General features: G+C 39.4%; 1 protein-coding gene and 1 long non-coding RNA gene across 3 annotated transcripts; one reads left to right on the forward strand and one right to left on the reverse strand.

Annotated features, from left to right (window-relative positions):
• Positions 1-5,707: 5,707 nt before the first annotated feature.
• Positions 5,708-8,049, forward strand: LOC122409333 (uncharacterized). The gene is made up of 2 exons (XR_006260657.1): positions 5,708-7,174; positions 7,650-8,049. It is a non-coding gene; the product is annotated as an uncharacterized lncRNA (long non-coding RNA).
• Positions 8,050-8,697: 648 nt separating this feature from the next.
• On the reverse strand, positions 8,698-13,658 carry LOC122409332 (uncharacterized). Of its 2 annotated transcripts, XM_043416813.1 has the most exons (4): positions 13,487-13,658; positions 12,634-12,811; positions 9,482-12,522; positions 8,698-9,392 (listed from the first exon to the last, which is right to left on the reverse strand). In XM_043416813.1, the coding sequence occupies exons 2-4, from the start codon at positions 12,779-12,781 to the stop codon at positions 9,177-9,179; spliced, it is 3,405 nt and encodes a 1,134-aa protein (XP_043272748.1). In that variant the 5' UTR covers positions 12,782-12,811; positions 13,487-13,658; the 3' UTR covers positions 8,698-9,176. The 2 variants fall into 2 exon arrangements, with proteins under 2 accessions (XP_043272748.1, XP_043272747.1); XM_043416812.1 differs by having other exon boundaries at positions 9,482-12,811.
• Positions 13,659-14,107: the final 449 nt, after the last annotated feature.

Raw genomic sequence — 14,107 nt, forward strand, 5'->3', positions numbered from 1 at the left:
GCCCTTGAGCTTTCGAAAAAACTTGAAACGTTCGTTCTCATTGAAATTTAATCATCGAATTTTTCTCCTTCGTAGATTGTCAGTTCTCCTAGTCCTCCCAAGATTATTCAAAGTCGTTACTTTTACTACTCGCTATTTTTTTTCATGGTCATTGAACACGATTTATCGTCTACTTGTTGACATAGGCCAGAAAGTTTTTGTCGAATTCGTTACTCATCAGCTGGATACCACTTTGGGCCTATATATCTTCCGAAGCCGACAATACCACGTGTTTTGCCCAAGCGCTACCTCTCTCCTGCTGTAAAAAAATTTCTCAGAAGGCAGCCGCCGCCGCGATGACTCATTGGGGAGCCAGCTTGCGTGGGTGAACACCGGACGACGGGATTCGCGCTCACTCGCTCACTAACCCCGCTGCGCGCATTCGGTGTATCGAACCAGGCTCGGACTTGCCCCAATGACTCATCCTTTTAATATGCTCTTCGTTACATTTTGCGGCTACTAACGGCCGCTCATGCCAGCCTACTGGACCAAAATCACATGCGAGAGAACGAGGAAGGGGACACGCGTAATTGAGACTGTTCAGCGTCAGGATGAAGACGAGGCTTCACAGGTGTTGTTGCGAGCGCGTTGAGGGGGCATGCTTGACCGAGTTGTCAATAGAGGCGCTATACTCATCATTTATCTTACATACAAATATCCATTGTATAGAGATACGAGGCAAAATTTTCGACCGTTGCCTCCTTCAACAATGATTTTAACGCTGCAATTAACGACTCTCGTTTATTATCCCACATTTTTGAGCTCGTCATCTTCGGCATTCTTAAAGATTCGGATTCAAATATTAATTTTTATCATTCGTTCATGTATAATAGTTATCAGTTCAATAATTATGACTCGCGAGTTTCCGCAAGAGTCAAAACTTACGAAAAATGGGACGGGTGAGGGGGTCGATTGCGGGAGGGACATTTTCGAAACGGCAGGGCGAAAACATGTTTTATTATCACAAATTTCTATCTATATGGTAATTTGAGCAGCGTTGCCTACGAAAACACGCTATATAATGTATAATTTCGGGGAAACTTCAGTCGCTGAAAAAAAAACAACTTTGCACCGCTTCTGTTCGTGATTCGCTCGTTTTTTCGAGGAGGCGTGGTATATCATTTTGGTGAGCCGGTGAGCCCATGTTTGTCACGTGACCGAATACAAGACTTCGATCACTATAATAACCACGCTAATAACAAATGAGTGAGCGAAATTTTTCCGAGACTAAAGTTCGGAAAGCATCGTGAGATTCGATCAATTTTAGCTGCTCCACGATAAAAAAAACCGATTAATTTGTGAACCGCTGCACAATTATCTTTATTCTTGTGAGGATCCTGAAAATTTGGATTGGACAGTGAAAATTCAAAGGATACGGAGAACACATGTTTTGCAACCAAAATTCTTATTGGGTTGAAAATTTGCCAAAACTGAACTTTTGAAAATCCCAGCTGTCTTTGGAACTCCACAAACGTTGATTTTCCAATATTTCAGAATAGTTTCTCTTCGATTTTATAAACTTCATAATGGCACTAAAAATCACTGTGAACTTTTGAAAATCCCAGCTGTCTTTGGAACTCCACAAACGTTGATTTTCCAATATTTCAGAATAGTTTCTCTTCGATTTTATAAACTTCATAATGGCACTAAAAATCACTGTTTCGAGGAAAGAAGGAAGGAAAAAAAATAAAATTTTAAAAACAAAAAAATCATTCGAATGATCAATTTTGGATTTCGGAACGCATTATCAATATTTCTATGATGATCGTGTTATTGTGATTCAGTTTCAATAAAATATTGCGTTTTGACTGACAGAAAGATAGTGAGCGAAATTAGTGCTTAAAAAAAAATAGTTCATCCCGTTAGGCAAGAACGAACACGAGTAGCGATAAAATACCGCAAGAGAATTTGATACGCTGTGTCGTGTGCGAGTCGTGTAATACTCGTTTCCAATATATTTTCCAAACAAAATTCACTCGACGATGTTATCATTGTTATTCGACTCTTAAAAAATGTACCAGGTGTCTCGAAATTGCCTGGATGGAAGATCGCACAATTCTGGAACGAAAATACCCCGCGCTTGTTTAAGGTAATTCTATCGCCAGGCTTAGTTCATAAGATTTAAAAAAAAAAATTTTATGCTGAACTTGAACCTTTAATAAAGGGTTGTGTAAAATTTCAGGGTCGGTTATCGACCTAATTTCAGAGAAATTAATTATTAAAATTGGTGGTTTTCGCGATGGAATTTCAAAACAGCATACAAAAACCTAACGTCCGGTTGCTACAAAAGGGTATATTTGCCTAGAAATCCATAAAATTCTGGAAAAAAACTGCAATTCGTATACTTAACACTTGTAGTAATCTAATACTCCCAAAAAAAGTTGCCCTTATCGGCCTATTTTTTACGGAATATTAAGTTTAATTTGAACTTCCGGCATTGGATTTTCTACGACTTGCTATGATAAAGAGACATGACAGTAAGGCATCAGCTGAGTGTAGTCCTAACCTCAATTTGACAGATCAGCAGAAAAGAGGTTAAACACTCACGAGTGGTCGAGTAGAAAAAGACGAAGAGAACCGGTGTTGCCAAACGTAAACCTGGGGATACTACGCGAATCGTTGGACTATCTTTTTTTTAATTTTTATAATTCAGTACGAACATTCGTTTAAAGGATTACATATGGAAAATTTTACTTATAAGAAATCATTTTTTTCCGTATGTCAATAATATTAATTACTATAAGTCTCAACTATTAGCAGTGGTATGACTAGACTGAAGCGATAGAATTACCTTAACGTGTGAAACATCTTCCAGATGCTTGTTTTCTAATTCAATTTATTCCGTAAGTAGGTAAAGCGCTGCGAGCGCATTTTAGGCTCAACGACGCAGTCGTCAGCGCCGTGCGCCGTGTTTTTCCGTTTTTCTCATCGACGAACCGGATAGGCTGTCACATAACCAATCATCTCTCGTCAGCTTCACAGAAAAAAATCACCTCGGGACTTCAGCCATTTTGTATCTTCAACATTTCGAGTTCGAGACGAGTCAGTAGCAGATGTGACTCTCAAGACACCCGGTATCGAGCAAGGATATAAAGATCGATGTTTTTACTACGAAACATCGAATCGAAGTTAGTGTTATTATCTAGCAGATACATCGAACTAAAGTACAGAACGTATGGCGTGCCGATGCCAAACACAGGCTCTCGCACACACATACACACATGAAAATACTAAACACATATTTAGTGACGCAGCTATCGGATTCTATTTCGCCGATTATGGTAAACGAAGGCGAGAAGCCACGAGAAACGACTTTGGTGTACTCGTATATATCAACATTCATCAGTTTACCGTCCTGCAGAGCCTCCACAGCAAATTTGCACAATATCCAAACTACGCACGCTATTTCTATACGCGCGTCGCGGTACACCGTTTTTATTTCTATAAAGAACCCTCTCTGCCATTTGTTTTATACGTGTGCAGTGCAAGAAGTAAACTTGATGGGAAAAAGAATAACGTTTGACGTCCTTGAGCTAGCTTCTCCATACCGACCAAGGACTGCGACGACTACAGGGCCCAAAACTACGTCATTGCTGCAGATTCCCAACTCACATATGTACGCACACATAAAGTACGAACTTCGTGCTCGAGAGGATTTTAAATAAAGAACAAATTTAATCGTGGAATGTCATTGCCACTCCGCGATTTATCTTCGCTTCGGCTGTGCTGTTATTTCTTTCTAATACTTGTATTGGTCAACATTGCCGCGTCTCTCCTGATCAGAAAATAATGTACACGTTTGTTTCACTCGCCCCTTCACTCGTATTGTTCTCACGCAGTGTCGAGTTCGTGACAAATAAAGAAAGTGGGAGCTTCGAAAATTTGTGCCGAGAACATCCTGGTCGGAGAGCAATTCTCTTCAGTATTCCAGAAATGTCAATTCTGTAAAAGTGTCAAACGTTGGAGCCAATTCGGGTTTTTTCGTCCGTCACAATTTTCGAAAAAAAAATGATTCCCTGACCGATCCTGCGATAATTTTCGAAAAATACATAAAATTACAATCTTCGAGCGGTTTTCGTGATAATTTCACGCTCGAAATGATGGGCTGTTTCGTCGTCGCAGTAATATCGGATGAAAATACAGCGAAATTAGATGATAAAAGAGAGCACGTAAAAGAGGGAGGAAAAATCGACATTTTGGGCAATCTGCAAAAGTAGCTGCGGCCTTTTCCCCGTGAGATGTTGAGACACTCCGCTAATGTTTATCTAACCATGATATATAAGTCATATTAATCTAGTAATAAAACCAGACATGGATTGGCCGCATATTCTCGGAGCGGAAGATTATTTTTTTCGATGTTCCATCTCGTCGTGCTATTCCGAAAGAAAACGTTCACGAACCCGAGAAAAACGTGACGCTGATTGCTTTTATCCGAGGATACCACGCTTGCAATCGCTTTTATTTTCAAGGCTGAGAAAAATCTTCGTGAAACTTTTACAAGCACGAGACATTTCGTGTTATTTTATCCAGTCCGTGATCCCGACGATGTTTATTATTTTTTGCAAAATATTACCTTAGAAAACGAGGCATGCCTCGTACATAAATATATTAATAAACGTTTGGGATGAAGGCAGCGTAAAAAGTTTGTTGTCGCGTAAACGAGGCAAATAAAGGAATAATAGTGGCCGTTATGTCCTTTGTGTCATAAGCGAACTCGTATTTTGTCACGTTGAAATGGAAAGCGGTGACGCTTACGTTTCCGGACTTTATCTTATCGACACGCTCCATTGTGAGATCCGCTAGAATGAAAGCACGAACGAGATACGAAAACGCGAACAAATGATCGCGGACAAAGAACAAAAACGCGCAAAGTAAAGCCAACCTGGTAGAAAATCACGAAATAAAGAAAAACAATGTTTCAAGTAGTTCGAAGGTTTTATTGAACTTTGATCACACAGTCGAGGAAGAGATTAATTTAATTTGTTATAAAACTCGCGTCCGACTAGGATTTTTCGTTCTGAGAATTGTGTCAGACCTAACCTCAAAACCTGACTTTTTACAATTAGTTAATTCCAGGCGGCATATTCGAAAATTTCAAGGGGGGAGGATAGTTCACGAAATGAAAAATGGTGTTTAGAAACATGAATAAAAATTTATACACTTTTACATGCGGAAATGAGAAATTGCGTCGTTTCGATCTCGCAGACTCCGCTACACAAAGCGTGTATCCGTTTTTTCCGCAACAGTGGAAACAAATCTCATATTAGCGGGTAGTTAGCGGGACTAATGCTCGTGTTTTCAGAGAAGAATACGCAGCATGGGTTTTGGATTTCCGCTGATAAAGCTTTAACGTGTAAGACGTTTAAGTTACATGTGGATCGTTAAAAAAAAGTTACGATCGTACACAACAATGAACGTGTTCTGGACTCTGTACCGCCACAGCTGCGAACAATCGAGAGAAAGAGACAGAGAGAGAGGGAGCGACCCGAAGAGAGGAACAAAGATGGCGCGCGGGTATTGCGTATATACGTATTTTATATATATTAGCAAAAAATGAGTCAAGACTCAACACAAGGGACGGACACGCGCATTATATTTTCACTCTCCAACGAGCACGTGTGCTCCGGCTGACTTTTCTATTGCAAATATAGCTCGACGAAACAAAGAATGCATTAGCGAGAGTCTCGGATATGCGCGCTACTCGCCAGAGATTACCCCTTATATAGAAACGACGCTTAAAGTGGTTTTGCCTATATTTATATGTTCCGTATAATAGGTTATGCATGTACTTTTTCCCCTCTATAAAAGGTTTTTTCTCTGGAACATATAGGAAACAGTTTTCTTCATTTTTTCGTTTATTTTTTATCCTGAAGATTCACACAGTTTTGGGCAAGCTGGTACGCTTCATTTTCTTACCGTATAGCGCACGTGTGATGTCGCTGAAAGCTTCTTTCCAAAGTTGTATCTCGTCAACATAGGAGATTCCGGATACGACATACGGTTGTAATACGCTCAAAATCAAGCGCATTTTGCGTATGTTAGAGGAAAGGAAGCTAATTTTGAATACAAAATAACGAGGACAATGCGATCCGGAATTAGCACCACCCACTCTAATAGTACGAATGTCGTACCCAACGCGCGTTTTCTTCAATAGGAATGATTACTTTTTTGTAGGTGGTGACATCTTCGTAACCGGCTGAAAAAACGAAATTCTTTGTGACATGTTGGTATGACTGACAGGTGAGCAAGACGCCGATATTTTTTTTATTGACACATTCCACTTGTTCGAAAAAGTCAAGTATTTGAGCCATTTTCGAGAATTCCACGTGAACTGAAATACATTTTATTTCGATATGAAGAAGGATTTACATTTGCGATGTAACGAGAGTAATTTTTCGCAGCTGTTTCTATTCGAGTGATTATAACGATGTCAAATCATGCAGGTTCCAGCTATTCCATTTTAAGGTTTTATTCTCACTCTTGAGATTTATCTAACGAAACGGAGGTTCTTTGTACATCGGCTACATTCCAATCGCAAATACATCATCGACACTCTTCGGGCAATTACGAATACTGATTGCGACGATAATGACCCGAACGTTACTCTCGGTCTCACGTCCTCTTTAAAAGAAAACTACACGATGAAAGATACGCGTCTTTATATCCGGTTTTTAACGCTTCGCTATATTCAGAACGAAATAATAGCGGTGCTGAAAAATGTTGATTGAAAATCGAAGGCTCCGAATTTCGTCGTGTGCTCCTTTGCGAAAGTCTCGTGACGTATTCAAATGGCAGTTGAGAAAAAAAATGACTCAATGCATAATTTATTCACTAGAATGATAAAAAGCTCGTATAATTGAGCTATTAATAATCATCACGAAAATTTCTTTTTTCCGTTTATGTACCGTTAGACTCCTAAGGATCGAAGCGTCTGTCAAAATTGAAGCTTCGCCTCAGATTTTAACACAATGGTGAGAGTTAAGCTGTTTTCGAGTTCCAGGTATTCGATGCTCGCCTAAACGGGCACGCGAGCCTCCATTGTATGGTAAACACGACCGACCATAACAATAACCGCAGGCAAAGTCTTCGAGTTGTACAACCGTGGAGAGGCTCCGATACACAAGGTGTCTCGAGCGTATGTTTCAATTTCAATTATTTCTACAAGTTATTGTGGTGATCCACACTACCGATGGCGGCGCTCGCGTCCCTCGGAAATATGGCGCTGTTGGAGTGCAATTTGACAGTTATGCATGATTTAGCACTGGAAAAATGATCCAGTCGTACTTAAAACTTCGAGAAACTTATGAATACGTACATTTTTTTGCGATAACTCTTCCGAAAATTATTTAATGACATTAATATTACGTGACAGGCCGTCTGCTTTGCACTTCAACAGCAGTTCAAGAAAAATCCGCGGAGCGTCGCATGCTTAGTGTGGATCGCCAATTACTGCATTTCAATTTACCGTTGGTGATCAATCAATATATCGTCGACGACCGTACAAATTAATGTCTCAATACAATTGTTTAAAAAATTCGACATCAATTGACTGTACATTTAAAACATGATTTTCGGGACACCCTGAAAGCATGAATTTACGTACCTTTCAGGTTCGAAGGTGATTGGTATGCGCCATCTGCATCGCTGTACACCGACAAAGGACCATTTAAACCTTCGCATTAAAAGCCTCACGTTTCTTTGATCGAATAATTTGGGGTTTTCCCAAAAGATACCCTTCGATTGTGACTCATTTAAATGAATATTCGATTTGTTGCGGTGAAGTAATTCAAGTGCAAGTTTCTCTGGGACTATTGATTTTCCGTTGCTTCTTCTTTCAACAATGAAAGAAATTTTACAGTGGCAAAAAGTTACGACACGAATATATTCATCGTTAATCCATTGTTTATTTCAACGCATTAAAATATTCGAATAAACCCAGCTAACCGAGTCTCTTGAACTCGTCCTCGCGTTCACCGTCGAGGCAATTGATTTGAGTTCCTTTTAAACCAACTGAAAAGGTGTGCAAATACTGTTGATTATTCAACCCAAATCCTTGAGCTTCGGCGGTTCAGTTCATTTACCTGATAAAAAATAAAATAAATTCATTTTATAAATTAAATTATTTCATCAAGAAAAAAATGATTCAACGCACTGCTTTTCACCGAATAGTAAGATTTCGTGTTTGTACTCAAGGTGAACTTGCCCAGCACTATTAGCGCGATTTGGCGCTAAAATCTATTCACGAAGCTCGATAACAGGGCTATCAAACGCATATTCGTGACGTCATCAATTGTGGTCTGTGACGTCATAACGAAACACCGTTAACGCTATTTCTACCGAGGTAGAGTAGTGACTGCAAGCTCTGAACTCGAACACTATCACTACAGATTGTCAATGGCATCTCAGTCATTTTTCAGAATTCCGATGCTGCTTTAACACGAATTAATATTTTACACCCTAACCTGTATTTTACCCAGCACAAGATTCGCGCGAGTCTGATAAAAAAATGGCGGATAAATACGAAAGTTTTAGAGCTTGACACGCAATTGACTCGACGATTAGCATTGGTAGAGTTTGGATTTTTAGCGTTGATAACGACTCCCCGAACGCATCCATAGTTATCAGATTGATGGGAGGACCGATAAAAAATGGCATTGCTATCAATAATAGAAAATTTGTATTGTCCCTTTCTCTAATGGTTACACTCGGAATATAAATGTTATATATGCTCTTATAGGAAATTATCTCTTAAATTCATTCAAGTATATAATACATCTAGTATATCTAAATATTCTAATCGAGTTTAAAAAAAAGTAATAAACACTTGCGTAATAAATTATAAATAAACAATAAAAAATCTTTTCCTCTCTCGTGCGTTCGCTCTCCTTAATCATGGTTTGATTCTTTGTGAAAAGAAATTGGCAATAAAATCGCTCGCGTCAAATATACGACGTTGTTATAATAAAAAAAAATAAAAAAATGCAGATTCGAATATGCGAGAGAGAAAAAAATCGACCGGTTCTACGATTCTCTGTACGCGGCTTCTGTGCAATCAACCAACGGGCAGCTTTTTTTTAAATAGTACGAAAAGTTCCTGGAGAACTGGGGCCTCTTTTTGAAGAATAAAACATTCCTGTTCATTCTACTACTAAATCGAAATGTTCGATTTCCTCGAAAGTTTCATTCAGATCCTTTGCCCAATTTTCCAATTTCTCCAGTCTTTCCTTTTCTGCTTTTCCAATTTTTCGTCGTTTTGGCTGATAACTGGTCCCTGGCTCGACATTTTCGCTGTCCTCCTCCGCGTCCGAGAGTACGAAACCCCCTCGTTTTCGTTTGTACGAATATCTTGGTGCCTGGACAGGAATGACGAGATTTCAAAATGAATAACAGACAAGAGGAAGGATGATGGTGATAACGATCTTTCGAAATTTTATAACTTTACCTGTTTGAAATGCCGCGGCTCTAGATCAGCGAAAAGTTCTACTTTCAACGTGCTCTCGTTAGTTCTTTGATTCTCGGATATGTCAAAAGTATCGGAAAAATCAATCGGATTTGCGGTCGTTTGAACTCGCGGATTTTCTGGTTCGCTCTTCTTGTCGTGAGATTCTTGTTTTTCCTCGCCTTCCTCTTCGATTCTCTCAACAACTGGTGCCGCTTTGCTGGTTTTTTCCTGTCTCCGTATTGGCAAAAGGTGTTTCTTTATATCTCCTACCGATAATCTCGCGGGCGCAGGATTTTTCGGTTTCTCTTCGAATTTTAGCTGAGCTTGTGCGAAACCTTGTTGGGCTACCGGTTTTTCGGGTGCGAGTTTATGAATCGGCGATATTTCATTCTCCGAATCTTCGTCGGAGACGTCAAAACCAAAAGCATTGTCGACGGTCGCTGCTGCCTTGTTGCTTCTGCTCTTTACTGGCTTTCCGATTATCGGGGTCGAATGTGCGTCGTCAAAAATTCCATGAGGTGTTACTATTCTTGTACTTTTTGGCATTTCGTCGAGATTTAAATAATTATCGAGATTCGATTGTCGCAGAATTTTCGAATCGTCCCGGGGTGCTACGACCTTCTGGTTCGAAGGACCAGCCTGCTGAGGCTCCTTATTTTCGTTCTGTAGTTTCCTCGCATGAAGCATCTCCAGAATCTTCTTCGGGTCCTTCAACGGCGACTTTTTGGGGGTTTTCAATGGCGACCTATCGAGATTCTTCAACGGCGATCTGTTGAGATTTTTTAATGGTGAACTATTGAGATTCTTCAATGGCGATCTGTTGAGATTTTTCAACGGTGAACTATTGAGATCCGCCGAGAGCGAATTGCTCAAATTTCCAAGTGGGGCTCGATTGAGAGATTTAAGTGGCGATCGTTTCGGACTGTGGACAACCGGAAGCGAATTTTCCTTGTCATCGACATCTTCGTTCTCGAAATTCATTGGCTCCACGAAATCGTCTGCGAGTCTCGATTTGACCGAGGCTGATCCGGTCGGCGGAGTTTCGATCGTGGCGTACACTACTATTTTTTGGGGTGTGCTGTCGGTGGCATTCGAATTCGTCTTGTTCGATTCTACTTTCCTCGTGTTGATGACCGAATCGCTGTCAAGATTAGAGATTACAGTACCAAATTTCCTTGGAGATTTGGCAAGATCGAGAGCTTTCTTGGGGAATTGTTTATCCGAATTTTTCGCTTCGTCTTCTTCTCTCTCCGTTATTATTTCATCAATTTTTCTTTCCGTATTGCACGCAGTTGTCGTTTTCGCCGGGGCATTTCCGAGTTTAGCTTTGAAAGTTGGTATCTGCGGAGTGCTTTGAACGACGTTTTTAATGCGGGAGAATTCTTGAGGGGAAAATACCGGTGGTCGCCAAGGACTGCCTGGATCAAAATTCTCAATCGCTTTGACGATCGGCGATATCGATTTATTGAGCAGCACGTCACCCAACATCTTTCTGAATTGTTTGGAAGCTTGCAAATGACTTCTTGATTTTGCTGCGTATGATTTAGCCAGGACTGGAGTTGTCGTTAAAGTGAAACACTCGTTTCCTCTCAACTCTACGGACTCGATGATTTTGGGTTTCCCCTTTTGTACCACTGGCGATTTGTCCAATTTTTCTGGCGGTTCAATGACTTCTTCACACTTTGGAGGGTCATTAAATTCTTCGTGGAAATTGTCCGTTTCAACTCGTGGTTGATCCATCAGTTTTTCAGGTTCAGTTGAAATCTGTTCAACTACGTCCGTGTTCACTATTTCAGTTCGTTGTTCAATCGTCTTTTTCGAAGTCGCCGTTTTCTTCGGTCTCACGACCTTCGCTGCTACAATATTCTTTCGATTCCGCGTTTTTTTCTTTTTCGGCAATTTTTCTCTCGAATCGTTTTTGTCCCAATCGAATTCGTATATAGCGTTTTTATCTTTTATCGAATCTTCATCTGGTTTTATAGATTTGTAAACAGGCCCCGTTCTTTTTTCTGCTTCCATTTCTTTGCCAGTATCATTTTGGTTGATTATTGTTTCTTCACAATAGTCTTTCTGTGATTTTCGAGGTCTCAAAACTTTGCGATCCTTTTGTTTTGCAAATGACTCTTGAAGAGTCGTTTGTCGCGGATGAAAAGACACGCTCATACGCGGATTACCGATGTTTCGTCGTTTCCCCGTTACGGTTTTCTTAATAGGTGAGAATTTTTTCTCAATCGTCCTTCTTTCTGTTTTGTTCTTGAAAAATTTGTTCACACTAACGAAATCTTTCGAAGCCTTATCTTCTTGCTCATTGACTTTCTCTAGGGTCAGTTGCCGCGACGTTACTTCGGACTTTTTGGAAGTTGCTACTTTCCTTGACGACAATCGTTGGACGGATTTTTTTGTAGTTTTAACGGATTCTCGATTTTCATCGGCCTCAGAAACACCTCGTGAATCTAAGCCTGAATCAACAGAAGATTCTCTCTCAGTCATAACTCTGCGAGTTCTTATTCTTGAAGGTTTTGGAGAATTCGCTTTTGTCAATTCCTGGTTTTCGTCTTCTCGAGATGCCCTAGATTTCACGGTTTTTCTGGTAGTTTTTGCAGTAACTTGATTGTTCGGACGTTCGATTGCAAGGGAAATGGGCTGAACCTCAGAATTCGAAGAATTCTTTTCATCGGTAATTTCACTGACCGATTCGTCCTCTTCGCTATCGACTTCCCGAGCCCTTTTTCTCTCAGACTTTTTTGCAATTTCAGCATTAACCTTTGTGGACTTTGACGATTTAATCGATTTTTTGACAATTTTCGTACCTCGTTTTGACGTCAACACCGTTTTGTCAGTTGCTACACCGTCAGATTGATTTTCTCTATGAATCTTCGAATCCCCATCAGGCGTTGATTCTTCACCGTTTTCCAATTTTCTTCTTTTCTTTGTTCCAACAGAACGCGTCCTTTCAACTTCTCCTTTGTTTTCTTCCGAAGTCTTGGACCTCAGAGTGCGAGTAGGTTTCGTCGATTTCTTTGCAGTTCCTCGAACCGTACCTTGTTTTATTAAAAGATCAACTTTGAGGGGTTCCTCGTTTAAGTTTGTTCTGTCCCGCAGAACAGCAGTTCGGGTCCCCTTTAAGGTTCTCCAACCAGTTTTTAAATTACCTTGTGTCAAGCTGCTTTTCGTTCCCTTGGATTCCATCTCAGTGTTTTTTGATTTTTTGACAGGACTCTTTTTGGGCGATGTGTTTAGTTCGTAATCTTTCTCCGGATATTTAGAGAGTGGTTTCCGCAATCTAGTCGTTCGAACCATTATGCCTTGTCAAGTATTCCAACACGTTTTCTAAAATAATTTTTTTCTTAGTTCTTTGCTTAACACAGGGAGTTTCTGCAGTTTTCCAAATCAGAATATTGCTAGTCATTTTGTAATAATTTCAAGGTTAGAAGCGACGAGTTCAAAAATTTTCAAGTTCAGTTCACAATGAAATTTATTTTCAATAGTTTCATTGCACTATGAACTGATTGAAATGATTTTCATTTTTTGTATTTGCCAATGATTTTAATAATGTTTTCAATTTTTGGAATTCAATTTAGAGTGGTTAATTAGTTTCAATTATCATAGAAGAACTTTTTGCACTTGTCAACATGCGATTAATTTCAGGAATCAAAGTTTTGATTATTCAGAGAAATAATTTTTTGTCAAGTTTAAACTTGTGAATCTTGACGACACAGTTTCGAATATTGCGCATATGGATCAGAGGAATGGCGTCATATGTTCGAAGCTTGGGCGCCAATGGAATATACAAATTTACGGAAAACAAAAGAATTCCAAAAATATAGATAGTTTGATGCAGTGTAATACTCGTCGATCGAATATTTCCAATTATGAATGTAATTTTCCGTATAAGATAACCATTTTCTTTCAAAATAGTGATTTGAAAACTGCGTATTATACAGTGATGCCGTTAGGCGTGAACTTAACCTAGAAATCAACGTGCGAATAATCAATTGTTTTTACCTTATTTGATATTTTCAACGAAAGTTGGAGAGGAATTCGTCACTCGTTGAGTTCAATTCAACAATTGTACAACTCGTCAAATTTCCGTGTTCATGTACTTCGGAAACGATTATTTTTTCTCTCATAGTTTGTTTGGACCAGCGAACCGCGTAAAACATCAAACTGCCATTTTTAAAACGGTCAGATGTTCTTTTTGTCTGTGTTTCGTCGATCGCTCACCAGGGGATCGCCGCTTTCTCGCGCAAAACGTCAAGACTTTGAGCTTCGAGATACTTCGTCCGAATGAACTTTATTAAACGAACAATGATTTTACTATAATATAGCAATTCTCTTATGATGTAATATTTTAGTAAAAAAAGCATTAATAATTAATTCTGTCTGTTGAGTATATAAAAAGGGGACAGTTAATAAATACTTTTTCGTCATTCCGTTTGGCCGAAAATTTAAAATTATAATTACATATATTTTTTGTTGAATATTGTTATTATTTTCTTGTGATGATGATAATAATAATAACAAAACTTATAATAATAAGACGAGCATCAACAATAATGATAATAACAGTGTGGTGATGACACCATCATACAGCGATCTCCGTGGCCAAATTCGAAACTAACAGTC

Source organism: Venturia canescens, chromosome 4, assembly GCF_019457755.1.
Source record: "Venturia canescens isolate UGA chromosome 4, ASM1945775v1, whole genome shotgun sequence".
Classification (NCBI taxonomy): Eukaryota; Metazoa; Arthropoda; class Insecta; order Hymenoptera; family Ichneumonidae; genus Venturia; species Venturia canescens.

Excerpts from the sequence above, each read along its gene's own strand:
- LOC122409332 (XM_043416812.1), bottom strand. The coding sequence starts at position 12,781 with ATGGTTCGAACGACTAGATTGCGGAAACCACTCTCTAAATATCCGGAG. Across the intron at positions 9,393-9,481 it reads AGCCGCGGCATTTCAAACAG|GCACCAAGATATTCGTACAA; the intron begins GTAAAGTTATAA and ends ATTCCTGTCCAG.